The sequence below is a fragment of the Pseudorca crassidens genome, chromosome 19 (genome assembly GCF_039906515.1).
Source record: "Pseudorca crassidens isolate mPseCra1 chromosome 19, mPseCra1.hap1, whole genome shotgun sequence".
Taxonomy (NCBI): Eukaryota; Metazoa; Chordata; class Mammalia; order Artiodactyla; family Delphinidae; genus Pseudorca; species Pseudorca crassidens.
In genome coordinates, this window is record NC_090314.1 from 53,224,602 (window position 1) to 53,250,270 (window position 25,669).

The 25,669-nt window shown below is 46.1% G+C and overlaps 1 protein-coding gene across 6 annotated transcripts in view; it reads right to left on the reverse strand.

Moving 5' to 3' along the window:
- RPTOR (regulatory associated protein of MTOR complex 1) overlaps window positions 1-25,669 on the reverse strand; it is a 342,781-nt gene that overhangs the window by 48,205 nt on the left and 268,907 nt on the right. For all 6 annotated transcript variants that reach the window (XM_067715878.1, XM_067715876.1, XM_067715877.1 and 3 more), the window contains exons 14-17: window positions 6,475-6,549; window positions 3,420-3,485; window positions 2,720-2,911; window positions 2,242-2,382 (exon numbers count right to left, since the gene is read on the reverse strand). In XM_067715878.1, the coding sequence (XP_067571979.1) occupies window positions 2,242-2,382; window positions 2,720-2,911; window positions 3,420-3,485; window positions 6,475-6,549 (474 nt within the window). The remainder of the gene's footprint in view (window positions 1-2,241; window positions 2,383-2,719; window positions 2,912-3,419; window positions 3,486-6,474; window positions 6,550-25,669) is intronic.

A 25,669-nucleotide genomic window follows, 5' to 3' on the forward strand; every position in this document is an offset into this window, starting at 1 on the left:
CCAGGGCCGAGTCCTGTTTCACACCCTCAGGTGCCCTAACGCTGGGTCTCCTGGGCCAGCAGGCTGGGCCTGTATTCCTCAGAGCACCATGTGCCACAACTGTCACCACGTGCTCTGGACAAAGACGGGAAAAGCAAGCTGCCAACAGCATTAGGATTCCGTGAAGAGAAGGAAGGCTCAGCCTCTGAGCTGGTGTCACTCACCCTATTAAAGCCTGGATCCTCTCTCCAACCCAAGGGCCTCAGTCTCCCTGAACCTCCGTGTTGCCCATGTTTCCATGGCAAACATAGCCCCCTTGACTTATTTAACAGACCTGCATTGCTGTCCGTCTCCCCATTAGAGAGTAAAAGCCCTGGAGGCAGTGATGGTCCCGAGGCCTGACACAGGACCTGGGACGTGGCAGACGCTCAGATGTGTTGAGAGAAGAACACGGTTACAGAAGGTGCGCTCCTGCCCGCTCCCAGACTCTCCCCCACTGCCCTCCCGCCAGCTCCACGCTCCAGCGCACACAGGATGGGCAGCCCCGGGCGCACCATGGTCTTTTGTGCTCCTGCACCTCTGCACATGCTCCTGCCTCACTTGCTCTCCCCGTCCCTTACCCATCCCTCACAACCCAGGCACGAGCTCCCCTCCTCCCCCTATGGGGCCAGAGCCCCTGACCTGGGCTGGCCTTTGGGGTGCTGCTCATTTACAAGGGCTTCAGTACAATTCCTGGTTCTGTGCCTGCCTCTCCACCTGGACCCTGTACCTCTCAAAGGCAGGATGCCTGCTGCTCCACGCGCCGAGCCTGGTGTGCAGAGGCAGCTGTGAGCTGAGCCCGAGTGCTGGGCGAGCGAAGCAGGCCTCTTCTCAGCACCCCTGTCTGTGGACGTGCTGACCCCAGGCAAGGCCAACATCAAGTGCCCACAGGAATGACCTGGCTACACCCGAGCATCCCAGTGTCTGCGGAAGGGACAGCCAGTGGATTGGGGCTGGGAACGTCAGGGCACCTGGGACATGCTCGAGAGGGCGGTAGTCCCCGTGTTCCTGATGACCTAGCGACCATTCTGATACTGGAGACTCAGATGGACATTCTTTCTATTTTTATTAACATTCTTTTTAAGTTTTTTTGGGAAAGAACTGAAACACAGCTTTCCTTTCTTTAAAAGGAATCTTAACAGACAATTCAGGATACTACTGATGTGCTGCTTTGGTCACTGACGTCCACATACAGGCAATTTGACTCGGGAAAAAGAAGACTGACTCAAGGAAGCCAGATTCAGACAGATGCTAATGATGAGAACCCAAAATAAAAAAGTAAGGGCTGTGAAAAGGCACCTCCAGGATCATTCCACATTGTTAACATTTCTCTAGATAACCTGGCCTGTTAGCAACTGGGTTCACGGCCCTCTGAGGGAACTCAAGATGAAATGAGTCCTTCCTGGCTAATGTGAACTTGCTCTGACAACGTCCCTGCCACCAAGTCAGTGGGGTCTGCTCTCCAAACAAATACCCTTCAAAACCACACCCGCCTCTGACAAACCCAACCTCCCTTCCCTGGCACAGGGATCTCAGACATGCCGAGAAGCAGCCCGGCACCTCTAGGTGATGAGAGGTGACTCAAGGTCACACACAGAACGACGCTGCCCTCCTGGTCCTAGAACAGTCTCTGCTCCCAGGGCAGGGCTCCAAGGCCACTCCAAAATGCGGCCAGCAGACATTAGGGTTCCCCCCCACGGCCCTTTTTGGCTGGGGGAGGGGGAGGGTTGACCGTTCTGGGCCAACTTTTGACAGGGGTGTGAGATCTTGGACGGAAATTGTGGTACTTCTACGTCGAAACAGACAAGTAAAAGTTTCAACTGCAAAGAACTGCTCCATTCATGCGCTGACAAACATGGGGGCAGGGAGGGGAATACACTAAACAAACCTTTCCGTCTGTCTGTGGGTGGCTACTGCTCTTTTGAATCTCCTGATGTGTGTAAGTGTTGCTCCCAGGCAGGAAGGAGCCTATTATACAAGCTGCCAGAAGACGCAGCCTGTTAAATGCCTTTAAATGAAGCAAACACACAAGTATCTGGTGAAGAAACTATTTTGGAGAGAATTAAACAAACATTTAAAGCCTGCTCTCAGCAGGATGCACACCGGTGTGGCGGGGACTGAGTGCTCGCTGCTGTGGTCGGGTCAGGGTCATGGCTCAACCTGGGCGCCAGGGAAGCCCGGCCTGGAGGCGCTCGGTGCTGCCTGGGGGCGGGGGCCACGCACCTTCCGGACCACGGGGCTGCCGTCGTTGATGAGCTGGGCCAGCATCATGGCCACATTGTGGTCGATGGTGGTGGAGTGGTCCGTCCTCTCTGCGGAGTTGCCCACAAATGTGCCGAGGGCAAAGACTGCTGCGCAGCGCACCTGCAGGTGGGACAGGGGGCAGTCACCCAGCGGCCGGCTGTTTGGCTCTAGCCGGGGCCCCTGGAGCCGACCTGACGCAGCCCGGTCTCGTCCACGGTCCTCTTGGCCCAGCTCCACTCGCGTAGACGAGCAGGAGCAGGGAAACAAGAGGTAAGTGGCGGCCCCGCCTGGGGGCCAGGTGACAGGCTGTGCAGGCATCAGAGACCACACCAGGCACCGGGGAACCCACAGAGGGGGACGCAGGGGTCTGGGGCCGGGGCTGGGCCTTTCTGGCTGTGTGGTCTCCAGGCATACCTTGACCTCAGTTAGCCTGAAGTGGCCGTGGGTGTGGACTCACCTCAGGGATGGGGTCGGAGAGAAGGCTGCAGAGCTTCTCGTGAGCGCTGTCCCTCACCCCGCACCACCGGGCCGAGTCAAAGTTCTGCCAGATCCGGCCCAGGCAGATGGCCACCCACTGGCGCAGCAGGGGGTGGGGATCGTTGAGCTGCTCCAGGCAGATGGCGATCAGGTTTCCCTGGAGGCAGGCTTCCTGCGAGAAGGCAGGCAACACACGGCATCACCCTGACCACTGAGGAGGGAGGGGTGCCGGGCTGGACCCCAGCTCCCAGCGTTTCTCAGGGAAATGTTGCTTAATCACATTGCAAGATGGCCTCAATTTTCCTCATTTTTTTTTTTTTTTTTCTGGCTGTGCTGCACGGCATGTGGGATCTTAGTTCCCGGACCAGGGATCGAACCCGTGCTTCCTGCAGTGGAAGCACAGATTTTTAACCACTGGACTGCTGGGGAAGTCTCTCAATTTTCCTCATTTTAAATCCCACCAATATCAATTCACCCTGGCTAAACAAAGGGTCCGGACCCCACTCCTCCCATGGAGCCCCTTGGGTTGGTGTGATCCTGCAACACCCCCTCTTCTGAGGTCACTGTTTCATCAGACATTCAGAACAGTTCTGCTGGCCCCCAAATACTGGAGCTTGGGGCTGTGCCTCTGCAATCCACAGGGAGGCCCTGCAGGGGTGGGGACATGACGTGACACTCACCTGCCCCGTGTTATAGCTGTTAACGATCACAGCCAGAATGAAGGCTGTCATGGTCCTGTGCTCAGCCTGGAAAACAGAAATCACCTGCTAGTTTGCACTTTTTTCATGGTGGAAACTCATCACTCCCAAGCACTAGAGTTATCCTTCCAGAATCTTTATGATTATGCTTGGTGTGTAATTAAAGTAATGGGAGCCAGCTTTATTGTCTTTTGAGTCCACAAAAAGGAAGAGCACTTTTAAGAGGGTCTGACAGTTTTGGGTTGGCCTCTCGGAGGACAGATGGGTCCCTGATGTCTGATGCTGCAGGAGGGGCATGGGCCTCTCTGATTCTGCTCCATCAGAGGCCGCCCTGTCCTGCCCAAGTCTATGGAAGCAAATCACCCTGGTCGTAAAACGACCGACCACAGTCCCTAACTTGGCTTCATTATCCCTTCCTCGTGGTCTTCTAGTGGACGGATCGATTCTCATTTTCTCCTCTCCTCTGTGCCTCTACTGACTCAGAGATCAGTGTTATGTTAACTGTTAGTGGTACCTAGTCATTCTTTAGAGAATGAATAAAGTTAGTCATTTCCTGTGTCTCCCTTGGATTCCCGATACTCCTCCTCACGTGTCAGCCCCTCACGTGAGTGACTGTTTTTACTTATTCTTACAGCCGATGCTGATTTAGATGCATGACAAGTTTGCAGCTGTCTGCTTTCCGATGCTTCCTGCATCCTACTGTCCCCTGGGCTCCATCTCCTCCTGAAGTGCGGTCCTCCTGGCTGCCTGGGTGGGGTCAGCGCATGGGAAGCCATCGGTCCTGAGATGTGCTGGCTTCGCCCTCTCCCTGACTGACACCGGGGCAGGCACAGGGTCCCAGGGTGACGGTTCCCTCTGTGCTGTGAGGGCCTCTCCTCAGTCTTCCACCCGTTACTCTGGTGACTGCTGTCCAGATCTTTGCAACAGTCTTCCTTTTTGTCCTGGTTACTTTCAAGATTTTTCCTCTTGCCTTTGACATTCTCTACTTTCATTACGATAAATCTTTGTGGGGATTTGTTTTTATTTAACCTTCTCAAGACTAATGGTGCTTTATAAACCTGAAAACTCATTTCTTCCTCAAATCTGGAAAATTCTCCGCTAGACCAGTTGGATCGTGTGTCTCCCCCACCGCCTCACCTGCCCCCACCATCTCCCTCTGGCCTGTGTTGGATGCAGCGAGCCCTCTCAGCCCCTCCGTCACGTCTCCGCTTTGCTTCATCTCACGTGATTTCTCTACGGATTCCTTTACCTGTTGTGTCGATTCTGCTGTTCAATTCATCTACGGAGCTTTAAATGACAGTGACTGTCTTTCATTACAGGTTCTTTTTTCCCCCCCAAATCTGCCTATTTATTAAAAGACTCTAGTTGGTCATTTTTTGAGGAGGAGTAAAAAGGACAGAATACATTGTTCTTTTATAATAGTCACAAAAGTACTTATGAGGAAACATAAGAGTTTATTTTTGGATGTAATTAAAACAAATTGTTTATTCACTAATTTTAAACATACTTATTTGTATTGATTGTCAGTCTTTTTCAGAGAATCCTATTAGTTTCAATTCTTGGGGAGCCAACCCTCTTACATGCCAGCTCTGCTTATGTCCCTTGAACATGGGTTAGGAGCAGGCCAGCGCTCCTGTCATGAGTCTCAGTACCCTGGCTTCGTAGGTGTCCCTGCAGAAAGGTTCAGCCTTTGCCGCTTCCAGGCAGGCCCTGGAGATTTCATGTTCCTCTCTTAGCTGGCGGCTCCCCCCGCAACGGGGGGTTTCTGTTTCTCACGGGGGCCTTTCCTGACTTTCCGTCCAGACGTCGACAGACAGGACCAGCTCTTCTTGTCCTTGTCTGGTGAGTGGGCGGCTCGCCCCACAGGCCCGTGTCCTCCATGCAGACGGGGCTGCACGCGCGTGGAGCGCCAGGGTCACTGTGAGGTCTGCCTGTGAGTCCCACCGTGCCCCTCCTCTGACATCGGTTTTTGGCATTTGGGGATTTCCTTTCCTTTCTTTCACATCTATGTCCTCAAATCTTCAATGTTTTTGTAGTTGAAGTGGGGCCCACTTGTGCTGGCTTCGCTCACCACTTTACTGCATTTTATCAGCTTAGATGTCTTATTTGTTTGATTTGTATCTTACCCTGAAGAACAGGGAAGTGATTATTTCCAACATTTGTATAAAGTCTAAACTTTAACTGCCTATGATAATGTTTAAAAACCACACTTCAGTTAAAACACACAAGTTCTACTTACCTTTCATAACAATCCTGTTTTTGACGTTTTCTGTATTTTGAAAAATGTGTTTGTTTTTTTATTATTGTCATTTAGTTCAGAAAACCAACTAGAGGGTGAATTTACACACAAAAGTTCCTTTACACAACCAAAGCCACCTAAGACTGTGTGAACAAGCTGTTAGACTTAATTAAACATTCTGATAAAAATAAGTTATATTAAGTAATTATTTAGGGTGTCTATTTTGTTCTTTTTACTATGCTAGGAGTTAGAGGTAGGGAACATAGAAATTAATTAAAAAACACTTATAGGAAGTTATTCTATATGCTATTTATGGATTACTAATTTTTAAACAACTTAATACAATAAAATATATTTAAAATTTAAACTTTCAATCTCTTCTTTCCACCTTCCCGCCCCCCTCCCCGGCTTTCCTTCCTGATTGAGAAGGTGTAACAGCCTCCTGTCATGTCCAGAACCTGCACTGGGCAAAGGAACTGCCATATTATGGATGTACAAGTACTCATTGATCTAACTTGGCTGACAGGGTGTGAGGCAGAGTGGATTCTACTTCACTACAAAGATGTGCTCGGAAAATGGACTCACTGTAAACAAAAATACAGCCTGTGTGTCAAGTTTCACTGTAACTCTTTACTCAGGGAAGCAGCTACTGAAATATGATGGGAAGCAAAGGGCACCATCTGAGTGAGGCAGAGCCGGGGTGAAAGCGGACCCCCTCCCGCCACCCTGCCGGCCCCTCTGCGTGGAGTAACCTTCCCCAGAGTCCCCGGGAGACGCGTCACCAGAGCTGGTCCTTACTGGCATGTACGGATCTGCCAAGACCGAAAGGAAGTACTTGTGGCCGTTGTCCTTCACCAGGTCAGCTTGGCACGACTGGGGAGAGAGAGACACAGGAGAAACAGTGAGTGCAATTCCGGGAAGGGACTTCTTTTTCTTCTTGGGATGTGTGAACAAACGAATGTGCAATGAATATTTTATGCCTTAATCATTTTCTCCTCTCAAGTCCAATTTTCATCTGAAAAAATAATTCCGACGGCTGTGTGGAGACACATTTTTCCTTGGCTGTGGGAAAAGGGCTGGCATCTCACACACTCTCAGAAGTGCAGCAGCTCCAAGGCGTTCTCGAAACCATCTTCTGGGTACCTGCTGAATGGGGGCGCCCTGGCTGCTGGATGGCTCCTTTGGAGACCGTCTGCATCCTGCAGCCTCTGCACACGTCCTCCCTCCCGCGTCAGCCCGGGGCCCACGTGCCTCTCCTTGCGTCTTTCAAGCTGGGACGTGCCCTGGATCAATACCCAGAAAAACTGCTTTGTGATTTAGGGTAACGTGTCCACAGGGAGACATTGAATTCCATCAGCTCCCAGCATGCTCCACTCTAGGGGAAAAAGGCCATTCAAGAAGAGAGAACCGGAATTTTAAGATCTGAGTTTCTGAGAATAAAAGGAGAAAGTTATGCACTGCAATACATCTCTACCTCTGCAGGGCACTGCTGGCTCAGGGGCACGCCCTGTGTGAAGCCCTCTCAGGGGCAGGGCGATTTTGCAGACAGAACCTGCTGTTTACTGCAGCCCGGAGCCCTGATCCCCTCTCTCCCACGCTGGCCCACTTCTCAGGGTGCTTTGATAATGAGGTGTTTCTTCCTCACATCAATAAACTAATAAGGTGGCGACTGGACTCAGCTGTTTAAGTGGTAATTGAGCGAGATGGAGGGGGTGGTCAGGAAGCAGAGGCACCAGGGGCTCCGGTTAGCAGGATAATAATCCCCAAGAGCCAGGGAAGCCAATAAAGCATGCAGCTTTCAAGTCGCTCCCATAAGGGATGCCTCACTTTGAATGAAGGTTTTGACAAATGGACTAAAAGGCATCAGCGTGATGCCCTCTGCAGAGACTCGTCCAGAAGGGGCTGGGAGGGAGCACTCATTTGGTGCCTGTAGTGCAGTGCCCGTGTCCAGGGACAAGGCTTAGGCGCCTGCATCTAAGAATGAAGCCAATGTCCTTTGATTTGAAACCAGAGATTCCACAAGTCAAATCCAGGCCCACACATTTACAGCTAAGCTCATAGCACATGTCTCATCATAGAGTAAACGACGTGTCACTAAGTCATATCCTGCTAATTCGGAAGCTGAGGCACCTGTGGGAGTATGTGAAGCTATAACTTTAATACGTCTTCAGTATCAGAAACGGCAATTATCTTGTCCATATTGAAAGACCTCTGTCTAGACGAGGCTGCCATGCAGGTGGGAACCACAATAATGCTCTCTGGTCCTGTCCATCCTCACTCTCAGGTCTCAGCAGGTGTCCTTTATGAACTGGTTTAGAAGAATCACCCCATCAGCCATCCCAGCCCTGTCCGCGACCGGGGAGCCAGGGACTTGCAGGGCTCTGACTTCTGAGGATGCTGGGACACAGGCCACCAGGCACCTGCTTGCCCTCTTGACTTGGCCAATTGCCTCCTTATAAGGCAGAGAAAACAGTCCTTGAAACTACAAAGGCCCAGAAATGCAGGCCACAGATGCAGTGCACACACAGGCCAGTGGAAAGCTCCCAGAGAGATGCAGGGCTCTGGCAGCCCAGACTCCTCCACACAGCCGCTTTCCAAGGGTCCCCTCTTGTGTCTGCTTTCCCCCAGATCAAGCTACAGATTTGACATATTAAGGCCGGGGTAGAAAGAGGGGGGAGGCGAGGAAGAGCACGACTATGAAATGGTGTTTCCTAAGCAAGCCCCTCCCCCACTACACACCCAACAGCTCTGATGCTTCTGTCTCGGGGATTTCATGGAATTATATTTTTAACATGGGGAAAAGGGAGGGAGGCAAGGAAGAGAAGAAAAGCAGAAGGGGAAGCAAGCACATAGTTCCTTGTGGCAGCAGCTGAAGATGCAGTTTGCAAGCAGATCCCTCTCAGGAGGGGGCAGAGACCAGGACAAGTCCGACCAGAGACCCTGGCTTCTGCAAGGGTAAGTTCACCGGGGGAGGGCAGGTGCTCCCCCTCGGAATATTCTGGCAAAGGATGCTGTGGGGGAGATCCCACCTTCATTCTCCTTAATGCAGACTATAAAGTCTGTTTCCTGGGGAGTGGGAAGACACAAACTGAGCACAGACCAACAGACCACCAGGCATGACGCATCAAATGAGGCGCAATCGGCAGGACAGTCCTGAGCAGTGTCGCCAGTGGACGCAGCCACTCATGTTCTGATGTGAATATGGAGAAAATCACACAGAGGGAGGGTCCTGTTTCCTGTCCTCGGGTCGCAGAGTTCACTCCTCGGGATGAGGAAAGGATGCCGGAGAGGTAAGCCGGGTTCACACAAGAGACAGCGACACCGGAGTACACCTTGACCCACTGCTACCAGAACATTAGAATCGTCTGGAGACAGATGTAGGACTATGCTGGACTGTTTATACATCCAGAGTTTTAACAACGGCACGTGGCCATAAAACTAGTAGCGCCTGAGAAAATAATCCCAGAGCAGGGATTCTGCTCACTGCTCACAAGAGCTCACTGTCCTTCACAAACCCAAAAGCACAGTCACAGGCAGTTAAAGACGCACGTCCCTCTGCACGCTTCAAAGCCTCGGCACAACGGCCTTCCCACTTGCCAAGTGTAGCAAGATAGTTAAATACATACAGGTTTTCATTTTCCAACAAATGGTTTATTACTTTAAATATTCTCGTCAGATGCTCTTGTGTTGAAGGTAAACTTCAGAATGAACAGACACCGTGAATGCTGAAATAACTGATATCAGTGGGAAAATCACTGGGATACATGAATGCTTTTATGCCTTCCATCTACTTTTCTGTATGTGTTCTAAAATCTGTAAATGCAGGGACTTCCCTGGTGACCCAGAGGTTAGGACTTGGTGCTTTCACTGTCGTGGGCCCGGGTTCAATCCCTGGTCAGGGAACTAAGATACCACAAGCTGCTTGGTGCAGCCAAAACAGAACAAAATTTGTAAATGTATTTCAAGGCTCAAAATCAAAATGCTACAGAAAGGTATAGATTGAGAAGCTTTCGTCCATCCCCTGTCCCTGTAAGGGGTGGCGGAGTCAGTATGATCATATCTTAATGTAGAAAATGTGACATCTGGATACAAAATGAAAATAAATATTAAATTAGATGGGGGTTTTAAAAAAAATCTCTTCCACTGCTATATGTAATCTCTTTACTAGTTTCTTATTTATTCTCCACACATCCAAACTGTGGTTGCCCTTCTATAAAACTTCCGAGACCTGGTCGTGTGGGCTACGGTCTCTGGCTGAGTAGCCCCTGCCCACCTCTCCCAACCCCAAATGGAATCAGCACTGCAGAGCTAGTGAGTCAGCACAGCCTGACAATTAATCACGCGGCCCTTCAGCCTCTGGATTGCCCTCGGTGACGGACTGATGCACCGGGAAGTCCCCTGCAGCCTGAGTCACTGCACCCATTCATCCTGCGAAAGTGTGATCTGTCACCTCCCTGGCAGCACCCAGTCCAATCTGCCTGTGTGGGGCCGAGTGGCCTGCGTGGGGAGGGCAGGTGAAAGCCTCCTGCATCCTCCTTCAGCTTTTCACTTCACTCTTGGCAAGTACAGGCATTTGAACAACTGCCTCCCTCCATCCCTCCTGCCAGCCAGCCAGCCAGACACATACATACCCAGCCGCAACCTGGCCTGTCATCATCATCAATGTGCACGTCTAGCAGGGCCTGGCCTCCTCCCAGGTGGGTGGTCCTGGAGGCTAAACCAGTGTTGGGACAGGCAGACCTGTCTGGACGTGGCAGGGGTGAGGTCTCTGCTTTGCTAGCCCAGTTTTCCAGGGACCCCAGGAGGGTGGATCTGAACCTCTCTCCAGAGTAAAACCCACTCCCAGCACTTCTGAAAAGCAGCCACCTCATTTAACCAGAATGACGGCTAAGAAGAGGCCATTCTGCACAACAGTTCTATTTTACCAAAAAATGAAAACAACACCCGGAATCACTCACACAGCACAGCCTTGCTGACTACAGCTTCTGGGTAAACATGGGTCTCTGCAAACTGTGTTCTCCAACGCTGTGATTTTGTTTTGTGTTCTAAAACCTATAGTTTAGAAATTAAATGGACCATCAATGCAATTAAGTTATTTACATTAAAATGAGGAGGTGGGAAGTGCCCACGGCAAGGCAGACTTTGGGTGGGAGTTTCACAGGAAGCCAGGCCTGGCTGCCACTAAACACTGTGTGACTGACAAGACAGTTCGTGGTGATAGCGAATCAGTCCCTTTGTCCATTTGCAGGTAGTTGCAAGATGGGACAGCTGGACAGTTGGCTCAATAGGGGGCAAACTGAGAGAAGGAATATTAGAAAGTCCCAGAAATGCAAAACAAAACAATTCCAATACTAAGCCTTATAAAATCAGACTCAATGAATAATAAATAAAAGAAATTAAAAGAATGAGATTCATGGGACTTCTCTGGTGGCGCAGTGGTTAAGAATCTGCGTGCCAATGCTAGGGATGCGGGTTCCAGCCCTGGTCTGGGAAGATCCCACATGCCATGGAGCAACTAAACCCGTGTGCCAAAACTATTGAGCCTGCGCCCTAGAGCCTGCGAGCCACAACTACTGAGCTCATGTGCCACAACTACTGAAGCCTGTGCGCCTAGAGCCCGTGCTCCGCAACGAGAGAAGCCACCACAATGAGAAGCCTGAACACCACAAGGAAGAGTAGCCCCTGCTTGCTGAAAAGAGAGAAAGCCCACGCACAGCAACAAAGACCCAATGCAGCCAAAAATAAATAAAAACAAATAAATAAATTTATTAAAAAATGAGATTCAGTTTTTAAACAGATCATGAAGGTGAATAAAGGAACAGTGGTCAACAACAGACATAAAGCAGGTCATGCAAAAAAAAACAAAAAACTCAGCGCATCACAGTGATGGCACCCCAAAGAGAACAGGATGGAAAGGGGAGAAAGAGGAACTTCCCAGCAGTGTCACCTGACAGACACACCTCAGCCAGGTGACCAAGGGACACCTCAACCAGGTGACCAAGAGCCCAGCCACAGTGAGGAGTCATGTTGAGAGCATGGACCCTGATGCCTGATGGGATGTGATGAGAAGGGCACTTTCCCTCTGTGGTCTCCCTCCCCCAAACCCACAAGCCCAGACTAACAACAAGAAAAACATCAGACAAACCAGCAGAGGGACAGTCTGCACATCCCTGCCCAGGCCTCCTCTAAACCGTCGGGGTCATTCAAATCAGGAAAGTCTGAGAGACCGTCCAGTCAAGAGCAGGCAGAGGAGATGTGATGACTGCCATGTGGGGTCCGAGAGAGGTCCTGGAGCAACAGCAGGGCATGAGGTTAAAACTGAGGAAAGCTGAATAGTGTAGACTTTAGTTAATGACAATGTATCAACGTCGACTCCTTAGTTGTAAAAAATGTACCATGTTTTGCTGTTGTTGTTGTTGTTTTTGTTTTTGCGGTACGTGGGCCTCTCACTGTTGTGGCCTCTCCTGTTGCGGAGCACAGGCTCCGGACGTGCAGGCTCAGCGGCCATGGCTCACGGCCCAGCCGCTCCGCGGCATGTGGGATCTTCCCGGACCGGGGCACGAACCCGTGTCCCCTGCATCGGCAGGTGGACTCTCAACCACTGCGCCACCAGGGAAGCCCTGTTGTTGTTTTTTTAATGGAACAGCTTCTTTTATTTCTTTTTCACACTGAATCCCAAGTCCTCGGGCTTATCTAAAAATACAGAATTTCAGTGAAAAGTAGACTTTTGGTCCTCCTTTTAAACTGTTAGTCATTAGAAAGGAAGTTACAGTGGAATAATCAAAGGTGAATAATCAAAAAATGGGAATTTCATCGATGAATGGACTGCATATGCCCCGCTGTGGTATGGTATATAGAAGGGCTCTGAGTTTTGAATGAAGATGGGAATTCTTACCCAGATCTGATCACCAGTCAGCAGAGTGAACTTGGGAGAGTTGCTCATCCTTCTCTGATCCATGCTTTCCATCTTCTCCTGGAAATTCCAAGGCTTCTTTACAAATAAGGGACATTTTTGTTGTCCCAGAGAATCCATGGTAGGGGATCGTAGATGATCCCTTCCTTCCTTCCTGCTAGTGTTGGAGGGTCCCCTGGGAGGCAGGGGGCAGCTATGGCTCACTATGGAGACAGGGATACTGGCAGTGGCAGCTCTGGCAACTGCTCATTGGCATGGGCCCTATAGGAGGCCGCCACTTTCTTACCAAGCTGTACCATGTTAATGTAAGGTATTGACAACAGGGGAAACTGGGTGTGGGACATACGGGAACTCTATTTACTATTGTCTTACGTTTTCTGTAAATATAAAATTATGATTAAAAAAATATCTTATTAAAATGAAAACTGTTTAGAACAAGGCATTCAGGACACAAACTCCCAGCACAGGAGGTACGTTTGCCCCGGGTTGTCATAGGACCAGCCCCATGGGCTGCCCTGCCTTCCGTGATTGGACCATTAAGAAAGCAGGTTCCAGGGGCTTCCCTGGTGGCGCAGTGGTTAAGAATCCGCTTGCCAATGCAGGGTACATGGGTTCCAGCCCTCGTCTGGGAAGATCCCACGTGCCGTGGAGCAACTAAGCCTGTGCGCTGCAACTATTGAGCCTGTGCTCTAGAGCCCGCGAGCCACAACTACTGAGCCCATGTGCCACAACTACTGAAGCTCACATGCCTAGAGCCCGTGCTCTGCAACGAGAAGACACCGCGATGAGAAGACTGCGCACCACAACGAAAGTAACCCCCGCTCGCCGCAACTAGAGAAAGCCCGTGTGCAGCAACAAAGACCCAACACAGCCCAAAATAAATAAATAAACTAATTAATTAAAAAAAAAAGAAAGCACGTTCTGGATGGCAGATCCTCTGGCCCACCTGATCACACTCCAATTTGGGTGATGTGAATCATATTTGGATGGGAGAGGAAGTTAACCCTGCTCACTTTTTCAACTGTGAGCTGGCAGCGGGGTAGGGGGGAAAGGGGGGATACAGGTGCAGGAAGAGAGGCTGTGAACGTCAGAGTCAGTGAGCTGGGATAAAATCACTATGCAGAGAAAACAGCAGAAGTTTTGAGACTGAGAAGGAGAACTAGCACAGATGTGGGGAGGACGGGGGGGGGGGCTACAGAAATTAAACTCCACTAATCTCTGATCTGCTTTTCACTCACACAACGTGTTCCTTCTTGGGACTGGGATAGCTGGCACACACAGTGAAGCTCTTTGTGTCCCCACATCTGGATGTACTTCCTCTATACCGACACACAATGTTTTTCCAAATTCAGTGACACTGTGCCCTTGGAATCCCCTGGTGGCACTATAAATAAAACTTTATCAGCTGTAACTAGGGAAGGTCTGCCTGAATTACATATTAGCTGTGTCTATGAAAAAACCTCTATTAACTGGAACCTAGCTTATAGAAATCTCTAACCGTCTCCCCTCTCTTTTTTTTATAAATGTATTTATTTAATTTATTTTTCTCTGCGTTGGGTCTTCGTTGCTGCTCGCGGGCTTTCTCTGGTTGCGGCGAGGGGGAGCTACTCTTCACTGCGGTGCGTGGGCTTCTCACTGTGGTGGCTTCCCTCGTTGTGGAGCACGGGCTCTAGGGCGCGGGCTTCAGTAGTTGCGGCATGCAGGCTCAGTAGTTGTGGCTCGTGGGCTCTAGAGTGCAGGCTCAGCATTGGCAGGTGGATTCTTAACAACTGAGCCACCAGGGAAGTCCCTCCCCTCTCTTAATCTTGTTAATTAGCAGAGAAACAAATGATAACAAACAACTTAAGGTATTTATTAAAAGACAACCACCGCCATCCTCCCAGAGTAGGGTAGATTTTGCCACATTCTCTGGACTCTCTCATCTACGTGTAATGTTGCTTTTGATGGCTGATTCCATCACACAACCTGAAGGACAGTTAATAAAAAATATTCTGCTGCATTTGCTTCTCCCTTTCCTTTCCCCTGTATTTTTCTGCACTTTTTGAAAGCTGCAGATAGCATGACATTTTGCCTGGAAATTTTCTTAAGAAAAAGGACATTATCTTACATAACCACAAAACCATGATCGCACTCAAGAAATTTAACATTGATACAATATTATTATCTGATATTCAGTCCTTATTCAAATTTCTCCCAATTGTTCAAATAATGTCCTTTATAGCCTTTGGTTTTTGATCCAGGATCCAGTCAGAACCTGCCCTTAGTTGTCATGCAACATTAGTCTTAATCTGGAACAAGTTTCCCCAAATTTTTTGGTCTTTCTTGAATTGAAAATCTAGATAGGACAATTACAGTTTTTTTGTGGACTATTCTACAATTTGAATTTTTTAACAGCTCTATTCAGGTATAAGTGATATACAAAACCCTGCACATATTTAAACTATATAATTTGACAATATTGGATGTATGTTTACACCTGTGAAGCCATGCCTACAAGCAAGGTAATTAAGCTATCTCCTGAAAAGTTTCCTTATGCCCTTTGGAATCCTTCCTCCTATTCCACTAATCTGCTTTCAGTGGCTATAGTTTGCATTTTCTAGAATTTTGTTTAAATGGAATAATACAACATGTATCCTTTTACACAGCATAATTATTTGGGGATTAGTTTACCCTTTTTTATTGCTGAGTAGTATTCCATTGTATGGGTAAATCACCATTTGCTTATTCATCCACCTGTTGATGGACATTCAGGCTATGTCCAGTTTTTGGCTGTTACAAATAAATCTGCTATAAACATTCATGTAGAAGTTTTTGTCTGGACCTATGCTTTCATTTCTCTTGGGTGACTATCTATGAGTAAGATGACTGGATTCGATGGTTGAGTATGTATGTTAATCTTTATAAAAAACTGTGAAGAAACCTCCCAGGGTGGTTGTGCCATTTGCATTCCGAACACAATTTATGAGAGTTTCAGTTCCTCCAAATCCCAGCCCACACTTGATACTATCAGTCTTTTTCATTTCAGACATTCTGATAGGTATGTGGTGGTATCTGACTGCAGTTTTAACTTTGTATTTCTCTGGTGATGAATGATGTTCAGCACCTTTTCATGTGCTTATCTGCCATCATACTTCTTTAATGAAGTGTATGTTCAAAGCTTTTGCCCATTTTTTTGGTTTGCGTGTTTCTTTTCATATAGAATTTTGAGAGTGCTTTACATATTCTCATTTCAAGTTTTTAATCAAATTAATGATTCACAAATATTTTCCCATTTTGAATTAATTTTTGTCATGGTACATGGTGTAGATTGCGGTTCACTTTTGCAGATGGATGTCCAATGGCCCCAGCACCACATGTTGAAAAGACTATCTCTAACTCCACTGAGTTGAACTGTCTTTGTAACTTCAAAAATTAGTCGTCCGTATATGTGTGAGTCTATTTCTTGACTTTCTATTCTGTTCCATTGATATTTTGCACATTTTGATGCCACTTCTACAGTCTTAATTGCTGTAGATTTATGATAAGCCTTGAAATCAGGTAGTAGTTGTCCTTTAAATTTTTTTTTTAAGTTGTTTTGGCTATTCTAGGTCCTTTGCTTTTCCATATGGATTTTAAGATCAGGACCCATGATAACTGAATATCTCTCCATTTATTAGATTTTCTCTAATTTCTCTTACCAATAGTTTGTAGTTTTCAGTGTATGTCTTGCATATCTTTGCCAGAATTTATCCCTAAGTATTTCATATTTTTGATACCATTGTAAATGTTCTTAACAGTTTGTATAAATTGGTTAATAGTGTATATAAATAAGACTCATTTTGGGGTATTGATCTTATAATTTGCAATGTTACTAAGGTCACTTATTAGTTCTAGTATTTGTTTGTTTGTAGATTCAGTCAGATTTTCTACATAGAGAATTGTGCTGTTTGAAAATAAAGACAGTTATACATCTTTCTCTCCAAACTGGATGTTTTTTTTCTTGCCTCATTGAACTACCTAGAACTTCCAGCAAAAATTGGAAGAGAAGTGATGAGGGCAGATGCCCTGGTTTTGCTCCTGATCTTAGTGTTCAGACTTTTACCACTAGGTGTGATGTTGGCTGTAGCATTTTTTGTAGATGCTATTCTTCATGCTGATGAAGTTCCCTTATTGGTTTTCTGAGAGGTGTTTTTTTTAAAATCAGGAATAGATTTTAGTTTTTGTCAAATGCTTTCTTTCTGTCTATTGAGATAATAATATGGGTTTTCTTCTGCTAATATGATAAATTACATTGGTTTTTCAATCTTTAAAAACTTTACATTCCTGAAATAAGTCCTTCAAGGTCATGATGTACTATCCTTTTTATATATTGTTGAATTTGATTTGCTAAATTTTGGTTTACAATTTTTGCATCTATCTTCACCAAGGACACTGGTCTGTAGTTTTCTTGTCTGGTTTTTGGTATCAGCGCAAAGCAAGTATCATAGGATGATATGGGAAGATGCTTGTTTCCCATCCGTTTATTTCTTCATTAACATTTGGGCAGAATTCACCAGTGAAGCCATCTGGACCTGGAGCTTTCTTTGCAGGAAAGTTTTTAACCACAAATACAATTTTAAAAATTGATACAGTGCTATTCAGATTATATATCTTCTTAAGTGAGCAGCTTGTGTCATTCAAAGAATTAATTTCATCAAAGTTATCAAAAGCTTGGGCATCAAGTTGTCTATAAATTCCCTCACTATCCCTTCAGTGTCTCCAGAACCTTCAGTGATGCCACTTCTCTCATTCCTGATTTGGGGTTTTGTGTCTTCTGTTTCCTTATCAGTCTGAGCAGTTATTGATCTGCTCAAAGAACCAGCCTTTGGTTGAGTGGATTTTCTCTACTGCTTTTCTGTTCTCTTTTGCATTGATCTCCACTGTGATCTTTATTATTTCCTTTCTCCTACCTACTTTGGGTTTAATCTGCTTTTCTTTTACTAACATCTTCAGGTTGAAGCTGAAGTCAGTGATTTGAAACCTTTCTTCTTCTTCTTTTTTAATAGGGGAATTAACATTTATTTATTTATTTGGTTGCACCAGGCCTTAGTTGCGGCAGGCAGGCTCCTTAGTTGTGGCACATGGGCTCCTTAGTTGCAGCATGCTTGCGGGAACTAGTTCCCTGACCGGGGATCGAACCCAGGCCCCCTGCATTGGGAGTGTGGACTCTTAACCACTATGCCACCAGGGAAGTCCCTGAAACCTTTCTTTATTACCTTTACAGGACTATAAGTAATTATAATCTTCCATATTTATCATTTAAAAAATTATGTTCACGAGAAGTTCTTCCCTTGAAAGATTCTGGAATAATTTTTATGACACAGAATTGTGTATTATTCCCTGTGTCTGCCTAAAAGAGTATGTGAAAAATATCAGAAGAAAGATTAGATCTGTCTAAAGTCATATCTGCACAGGACCAAGAAAGGTAGATATTTGATCTTTATGTAATTAATATGATTAGTGAAGATAACCCATATTTTTCCTGGCTATGTATCACTTTGTACCTTGTGTTTTTGCCTAAATGTTGTCTTTCTTCTTTTCTATTGTATGCATTTAGTTCTAGAAGTTTCCCTCTCAGCACTGCTCAGCTGTGTCCCACAGGTTTTGATATGTTGTATATTCATTTTTATTCAGTTTAAGGTACTTTTTACTTCCCTTGAGACCTCCTTTTTGAAAAAAATTATTTTAAAAAGTTTTATTTCATTATTTTACATATTAATATAAATGTTTATATGATTATAAATATTTATAATTATATACAAATTATACTAAAGTATATAAATATCAATTACGTTATAAAATATACATCAATATTCTCCCAGATTTACTGAGGTATAATTAACAAAAATGTATATATTTAAGGTGTAAAATGTCATGGTTAAAGTATGTATTGTGAAATGATTATCACAATAGAGTTAATACATCCATCACCTCACATAGTTACCTTCTTTTTTCTTAGAGTGAGAAGAGCACTTAAAATCTACTCTCTTACCAACTTTCAAGTATACAATACAGTATTGTTAACTAGTCACCATGCTGTACATTAGATCCCCAGAACTTATTTATCTTATAGCTGGAAGTTTGTCCTCTTTGACCAATATCTTCTCATTTCCCCCACTCCCCAGCCCCTGACAAAAACCATTCTACTCTGTTTCTACGAGTTGACATTTTTAAGATTCCACAAATGAATGAGATCATACATTTGTCTTTCTCTTGTCTGGCTTATTTCACTTAGCACAATGTCCTCCAGGTTCAACCATGTTGTCATGAATGGCAGGATCTCCCCCTCCTTTTTATGGCTAAATAATATTCCACTGTGTGTGTGTTTGTGTGTGACATTTTCTTTATTCATTCATCTGATGATGGACACTTAGGTTGTTTCCACATCTTGGCTATTGTGAATAATGCTACAACTAACTTGGGTGTGCAGGTATCTCTTTGAGATACTACCGACTTCATTTCCTTTGGATATACACCCATTAGTGAGATTGCTGGATTGTATGGTAGTTCCATTTTTAAATTTTTGAGAACTTCCATGTTATTTTCCATAGTGGCAGCACCAATTTACATTCATACCAAAAGTGCACAAGCGTTCCACACCCTTATTTTCTCCACACCCTTGCCAGAACTTGTTATCTCTTGTCTTTTTGACAACAGTCATTCTGACAGGTATGAGGTGATACCTCATTGTGGTTTTGATTTTCATTTCCCTGATGATTAGTGATGTTGAGCACTTTTTCATGTGCCCTTTGGCCAGCTGTATGTCTTCTTTGGAAAAATGTCTATTCAGGTCCTTTGACCATTTTTTAATCAGGTTTTTTCTTTTTGAATTGCAAGAGTTCCTTATAGTAGTATATTTTGGATATTAACCCCATATCAGATAGATGTTTGTAAATATTTTCTTCCATTCTGAAGGTTGTTTTTTCATTTTGTTGACTGTTATGCAGAAGATTTTAGTTTGATGCAGTCCCACTTATTTTATACATACTTATAATTATAAATATGATTTTACATATTTATGCTGCTTATACATTTATTTATATAACATTTATACTTTAATATTGTTTTATTTTATACAATATATTTATATTTATTAAACTTTTATAATTAAAATATTTTAATCATTTATTTAAAAGTATGCAGTTTAGTTTCCAAGTGTTGTTGATTTTCCTATTACCTTTTTTTTTTGCGGTACGCGGGCCTCTCACTGTTGTGGCCTCTCCTGTTGCGGAGTGCAGGCTCAGTGGCCATGGCTCACGGGCCCAGCCGCTCTGCGGCATGTGGGATCTTCCCGGACCGGGGCACGAACCCGTATCCCCTGCATCGGCAGGCGGACTCAACCACTGTGCCACCAGGGAAGCCCTTACCTCTTTTTAAAAAAAAAATTTTTTTTTTTGCCCTATTACCTCTTTTGATTTTGCATTTGATTCCACTGTGGTTGTAGAATATGCTGTGTAAGATTCCAGTTCTTTTAAATGTGTCATGGTTTGTTCTACGACGCAGGATGAGGTCCATCTTGGTGTACGTCCCTGGCATTTGGAAAGAACATGTAGTTTACAGTTGTGTGGAGTTTCGTCCAGCAGGTGGATGGTGTTGTTCAAGTGTCTGAGAGAACCTCCCTGGTTCCCCGTCTACTCGTTCTGTCATTTACTGAGAAGAGAGTGCTGGATTCTCCAGGTGTAATTATGGATTACCTATTTCCCCTTGCAGTTCCACCAGTTCTCATTTTATGTGTTTTGAAATACTGTTACTAGGTGAATAAACATTTAGACTGTTCTATTCTCACGATGGGTAGACTCCTTTAGTGTCAGGAAACACCTCTGTGTCTCTGGTAATATTCTCTGCCCTGAAACCTACTTTGATATATTAACGGGGGCATTGCTGCCTTCTTTTGCTTAGTGGTAGCATGATATGTTTTTACTTTTAATCTATTTGTGTCTTCACACTGAAAGTGCATTTCTTTTAGGCTCATATAATTTGTTCTTTTTTTCTTTTAAATCCAATCTGACACTCTCTGCTTTTTAATTGGGTATTTAGACTATCTACATTGTGATTATTGATATGGTTATGCTTAAACCTATTGCCTTATGTTTGTGGTATTTATCTCATCTATTCTTTGTTCCCTTTCCCTCCTTTTCTTCTTTCTTTTGTGTTGCTTGTATATACTTATGATTTCATGTTATCTCCTTTGTTAGCTAATTGGCTATAGTAAAAAAAATTTTTAGTGATAACTTTAAGGTTTACAGACTACATTTTATCACAGTTCACCTTCAGGTGATATTATGTCACTTCAATAAAGTGAAGAGAAACTAACAATAGTATTTCCTCAATTTCTCTCTTCCCAGCCTTTTTGTTACTGTTAGCATACATTTTGCTTTTACATATGCTATAGACTCCACAGTACACTGTTATTACTTTTTGTTTAAACAGTCAATTATCTTTTAAAGAGATTTAAATAACAAGGAAAATAAACCCCATACATTTAACAGTGGAGCATTCTTTCCTGGTGCTTTTCACCATATGGTGTTCATGCATGTTTCCTCCAGGTATTATTTTCCTTTGCCCAAAGGGTTTTCTCTAACATTGCTTATACTGTGGATCTATGAGTGATGAATTCTTTCAGTTTTATATGTCTTAAACAGTCTTTATTTTGCCTCCATTTTTTAGAGATATTTTCACTGGGTACAGAATTCTACGTTGATGGTTTTTCTTCCAGGACTTTAAAGATGCAGCCCCACTGTCTTCCTCTGGTCACTGTTTCTGACAAGTGATCTGCTGTCATCCTTATCTTTGCTTCTTTGTTCCTTTTCTTATTGTCTGAGTTTTTTAACTTGCTGTTAAAAAACAGCAACTTGCTTATATTCTGAGTTTTTTAACTTGCTGTTTTTTAAGCAATTTGATTATCAGGTGCCCTGGTGTAGTTTTCTTCATGTTTCTTGTGTTTGGGGTTTGTTGAACTTCCTGGATCTGCGGGTTTATAGTTTTCATCAAATCTGAAAATACCTTAGCCATTATTTCTTCAAATATTTTTTCTGCCATCCCCCGTTAGGGGCCCCCAGTACCCATATATTCGGTCACTTGCAGTTGTCCCACAACTCAAAGATGTTCCTTTAGTTTTATAAAAGTTTCTTTTCTCACTGTGCTTCATTTTGGAGTTTTTATTACTATGTCTTTAAGTTCACTAATTTTTCTTCTGCAACATTTAATCGGTTGTTAATCCCATCTAGTATACTTTTCATGTCACGTATCATAGTTTTCATTTCTAGAAGTTTGAGTTGGGTCCTTTTAATATTTTCCATGTCTCAGTGGAGCTTTTTTATATGGAACAGACTTCTAATGACCATTTTAATGTCCTTGTCTGCTAATTCTAACATCTGTGAGAGTTCAGAAAAAGTTTCAGTGGACTCATTTTCTTTTTCTCCTCATTATGGATCATATTTTCCTCCTTCTTCACATGTCTGGTAATTTTTGCTTGGTAGCAGTAAGTGTAGAGTAACATGGTGTATGGGTGATTTAAAAAGAGATCCTCTGGGACCAGATCTCTTGGAGATTATCAGGGCACTGAGACGACAGGAAAGGGCTTTCCTAATGTGCTGTTATTAGATTTCCTTGTCCCGAGGCACGCCTTCTCTGTACATCAGTGCCCCCACAGTGCACACTGCCCCTTCAGTCAAATGGCACATGATCCTTCTGAGCCTGTAGCTCTTTCTGGAGTTCCCCTCCTTGCTTCCTCCAAGACTGAGCCTACCTTCTCTAAGCCTGAGGTAATTCCTGTGCCTCAATCAGTTTGAAAACAGGGGCCCCCCGCCCGCAGACAAAAAGAAAATCCAGGCCCTCCCCACCCCGACCCCGTGACCAAGGAGCACTTAGGCTCCAGGCTGGAGTGCCCCGTGTGCAAGGACGACTACGGGTTGGGCGAGTGCGTGCGGCAGCTGCCCTGAAACCACCTCTTCCACGACAGCTGCATCGTGCCCTGGCTGGACAGCTGCCCCATCTGCCAAAAAAGCCTCACAGGTCAGAACACGGCCACCGACCCCCACCCCCCACCCCCGGGCCTGGCGGTGGTGAGCTTCTCCTCCTCCTTGTCCTCCTCCTTCAGCTCGCCCGGTAATGAGAACCCAGCCAGCAGCTCCTGAGCATCCTGGCCGGCCCCCAGGGCGAGCACTGGGCCGCGGGCCAGGACTGCGGACTCTGCGGCCCCCTGCACCCCTCACGCCCATGGACTGCGGTGCCACCGGGTCTGCCGCGGTGGAGGCTTGGAGGACCTGCCCCTCCCGGCTGCGGAGGGAGCCCGGCCTCTCCAGGGCGGGGCGTCTGACTCCCTTCCCGTTTGTATCCGACCTCACCCTCTACGTGTTCGACGGCGGGAAGGTTTTTATAATTTTAAATTATTACTGCTTTGAAATAAATGGACGTTTGAGCTCAAAAAAAAAAAAATCAGGTAATTCTCTGAATCCTTTAGGAGCCCCTCACATAATGACACATAGTGTGTGCTCAACATATGCTTGTGGGATAAAGAGGGGGCCCAAGACTCATCCCTTAGCTGGGAGTACAGCCTGAGTGGGGCCCACACCTTCTTAACTCTTGGGGAAGTGCCCTGAGGGTGGGAAGCTCCGCAGCCCAGGGACAGCTGAGTGTGTTCGAGTGCTGGGACGCCTCGCCTCGTCTGTGCCTCTGTGCAGGTTCCTTCATCCCAAGGTGGGCGTCCCTGTCACAAACAACATGCCTTCTGACCCTCATGGTGGCCACATCAAGGACTCACTCTGGGAGCTCTGAGCTTTGCGGGAGGCACATAACATATGAGTACGCGGAGGCCAGATGCCAGGAGGGGAGGGGAGGAACAACTCCTCAGAAACACACGGAACTTTAATCTCTTGGAAACTCAGGCCAGGGTGATCATGAAAAGGAAGGATGAAGTAAATGATGCTGTCTCAATCGGAAATACTAAAAAATGTCTCTCGGTGGGATGATTGCCCTTAAATAAACAGGTGCTACAAGCTGGTTAAGGAACTAATTCAGAGGATGGTCCCAGCGCCTGCACTTACAAGAACATTGCAGGCTAGGACATTTCCAGCTGGGCCCAGGAACAGCTCCTCAAGTGTTATTAAATGTGTAATTCCTCCAGCATCGAGCAGACAGTGAACGCAGGCCCTGAGATGGCCTTAGAGCAGGTGTAATGGAGGAGCACTGCAGCATCTGTGCTGTCGACGAGCTCTCCCATATTGGGCTCCAGAGATAAACAGACCCCTGGAGACAAATGTGACCAAGAGGCAGTTTCAAACCAGATTACGATGATTAACTGCAAATTCCATGAGAATTCAGCAGCAAAGTGCAGTTCTGAAGGGTCATCTACCTTCATGTAAAGAAAAAAAAATTAAAGCAGAAATAGCCACTCCAAAGACTAAATATAAAGACATTCTCTATTTCCAAGTACTAAAAGCTACTAAAAATCCTGATGAGTACAAGAATCACAGTTGGCTGAAGGTGTTGCTACTGTAGCACTGGTGGCCCCGGGGAGCAGGCCTGGGTGGCCGATTGCCACCCCTCATCTCTTAGGGGAAATCTTTTCTGTCCCTCCCCTTCATTGGGCTTCGCGTCATGGTAGTCTCTCCATTTTATGCATCCAGAACCTTTGCACATGGTCCTTAATGGCCAGGTACCAAGAGCAGTGCCAGTGAATTTCTAAACACGTGATACAGATGACAAAGGTATTGAAGTAGGAGAGAAGCAAGGAAGGTCCTGAAATAACTTCCCCAGAAAAGCCCTCTTGTTTATGTAGCTTGGCTTTTCAATTAAATTTGACAAAGGGCAAAGTAGAAATGACCAAAAGGTACAGTTTCCTGAGCCACAAGACCAGGCTTTCCGATCAGCAACAAAAGGCTTTAGTGTAGCAGAGACGGGCTGGGTAGAAATGAGGTTTTACCGCTACTCCCTTCACTCTAAAATTTCCAAAACTGCTTTATACACCGTAGTTCTGATCTCTGTAACCATACTGCAGGCAGTGTTATTACCACAGTTATTACCACTGGAGCAAAGAGGGTCACGTGAATGGGTTCGGGCAGCAGCGTGCAGGACTGATGCACGAAGGCGGTAGGGACAGGACCAGGTGGCCGGATCTGCCTGACGCATTTGTCACCTCCAGGCCCACCGGTGCTAGGGAGTGGAAGCCCTGTGGGTGTGTGAGCTGAAAAGAGCCCCAGGTAGCGGGCGGCCTGCAGGGCTATCTCAATGGCGCAGGGGTCCTGGACAGGAAGGAGGGGCTGACACTCTGAGCTGAGGTCCCCCACTCTCTCCTTTTACCCCTTGCAGAGCAGAGAATGGTCTCTCCCTTTGCATGGTGATGCCCTTGCTTCCTGCCCTCCTTCTCTGTGGCTCTGCTGATCCCCCTTTCCTGTGGGTGGAAAGGGCTCCACTCAGCTCACAGCAAATTGTTACAGGTTTGCTATGGGCTCCTGGGCAGCTCCTTAAATGAGCATTTTCTTATCTGCAGATAATCTACAAAACCACACTTATAGCATGGAGTTGATGCAAGAACTAAGAAAATCTTCACACAAGAGCCCCTGCCACGGGGTGTCACCCAGATACACACATGTGTGCACACGCACATGTACACAGCGAGCGGGTCAAAGTCCACTTAGATGTATGGCTGTTTCTCTGCTGATTCTTTTCTCCCAACTAGACCCCATTTAAGTCACCATTCCTTCAAAACAAGCAAGCAAACCCAACCACTGATGCCAACTCGTCTCCCCACTTACAAACCCCTCAAGCAAGCTGAGGGCCGCACCCTGTCCTTCCTCCCCAGAGCCCCCATTTCTGCCTCCCTCCCCACATACTTCTGAAGCCTGACTGCCAAGTGCAGCAGCCTCTTTGAGGGTCTCTGTCCCGCTCCCAGTGCTCTCCCTTGTTCCGGAGCCTCCTTCTTCATGTTCTGTTATCAGACTTCCCACCCTTCCCCTCTCTGACAACCTCCTTCTACCCTCCCTTCTCTGTCCCCCGAAGAGCAGACCCCGAAGCTCAGCCCTCAGCGCGCTGGGCCTTCGTGTCACATTTCCCCTCGAGGAC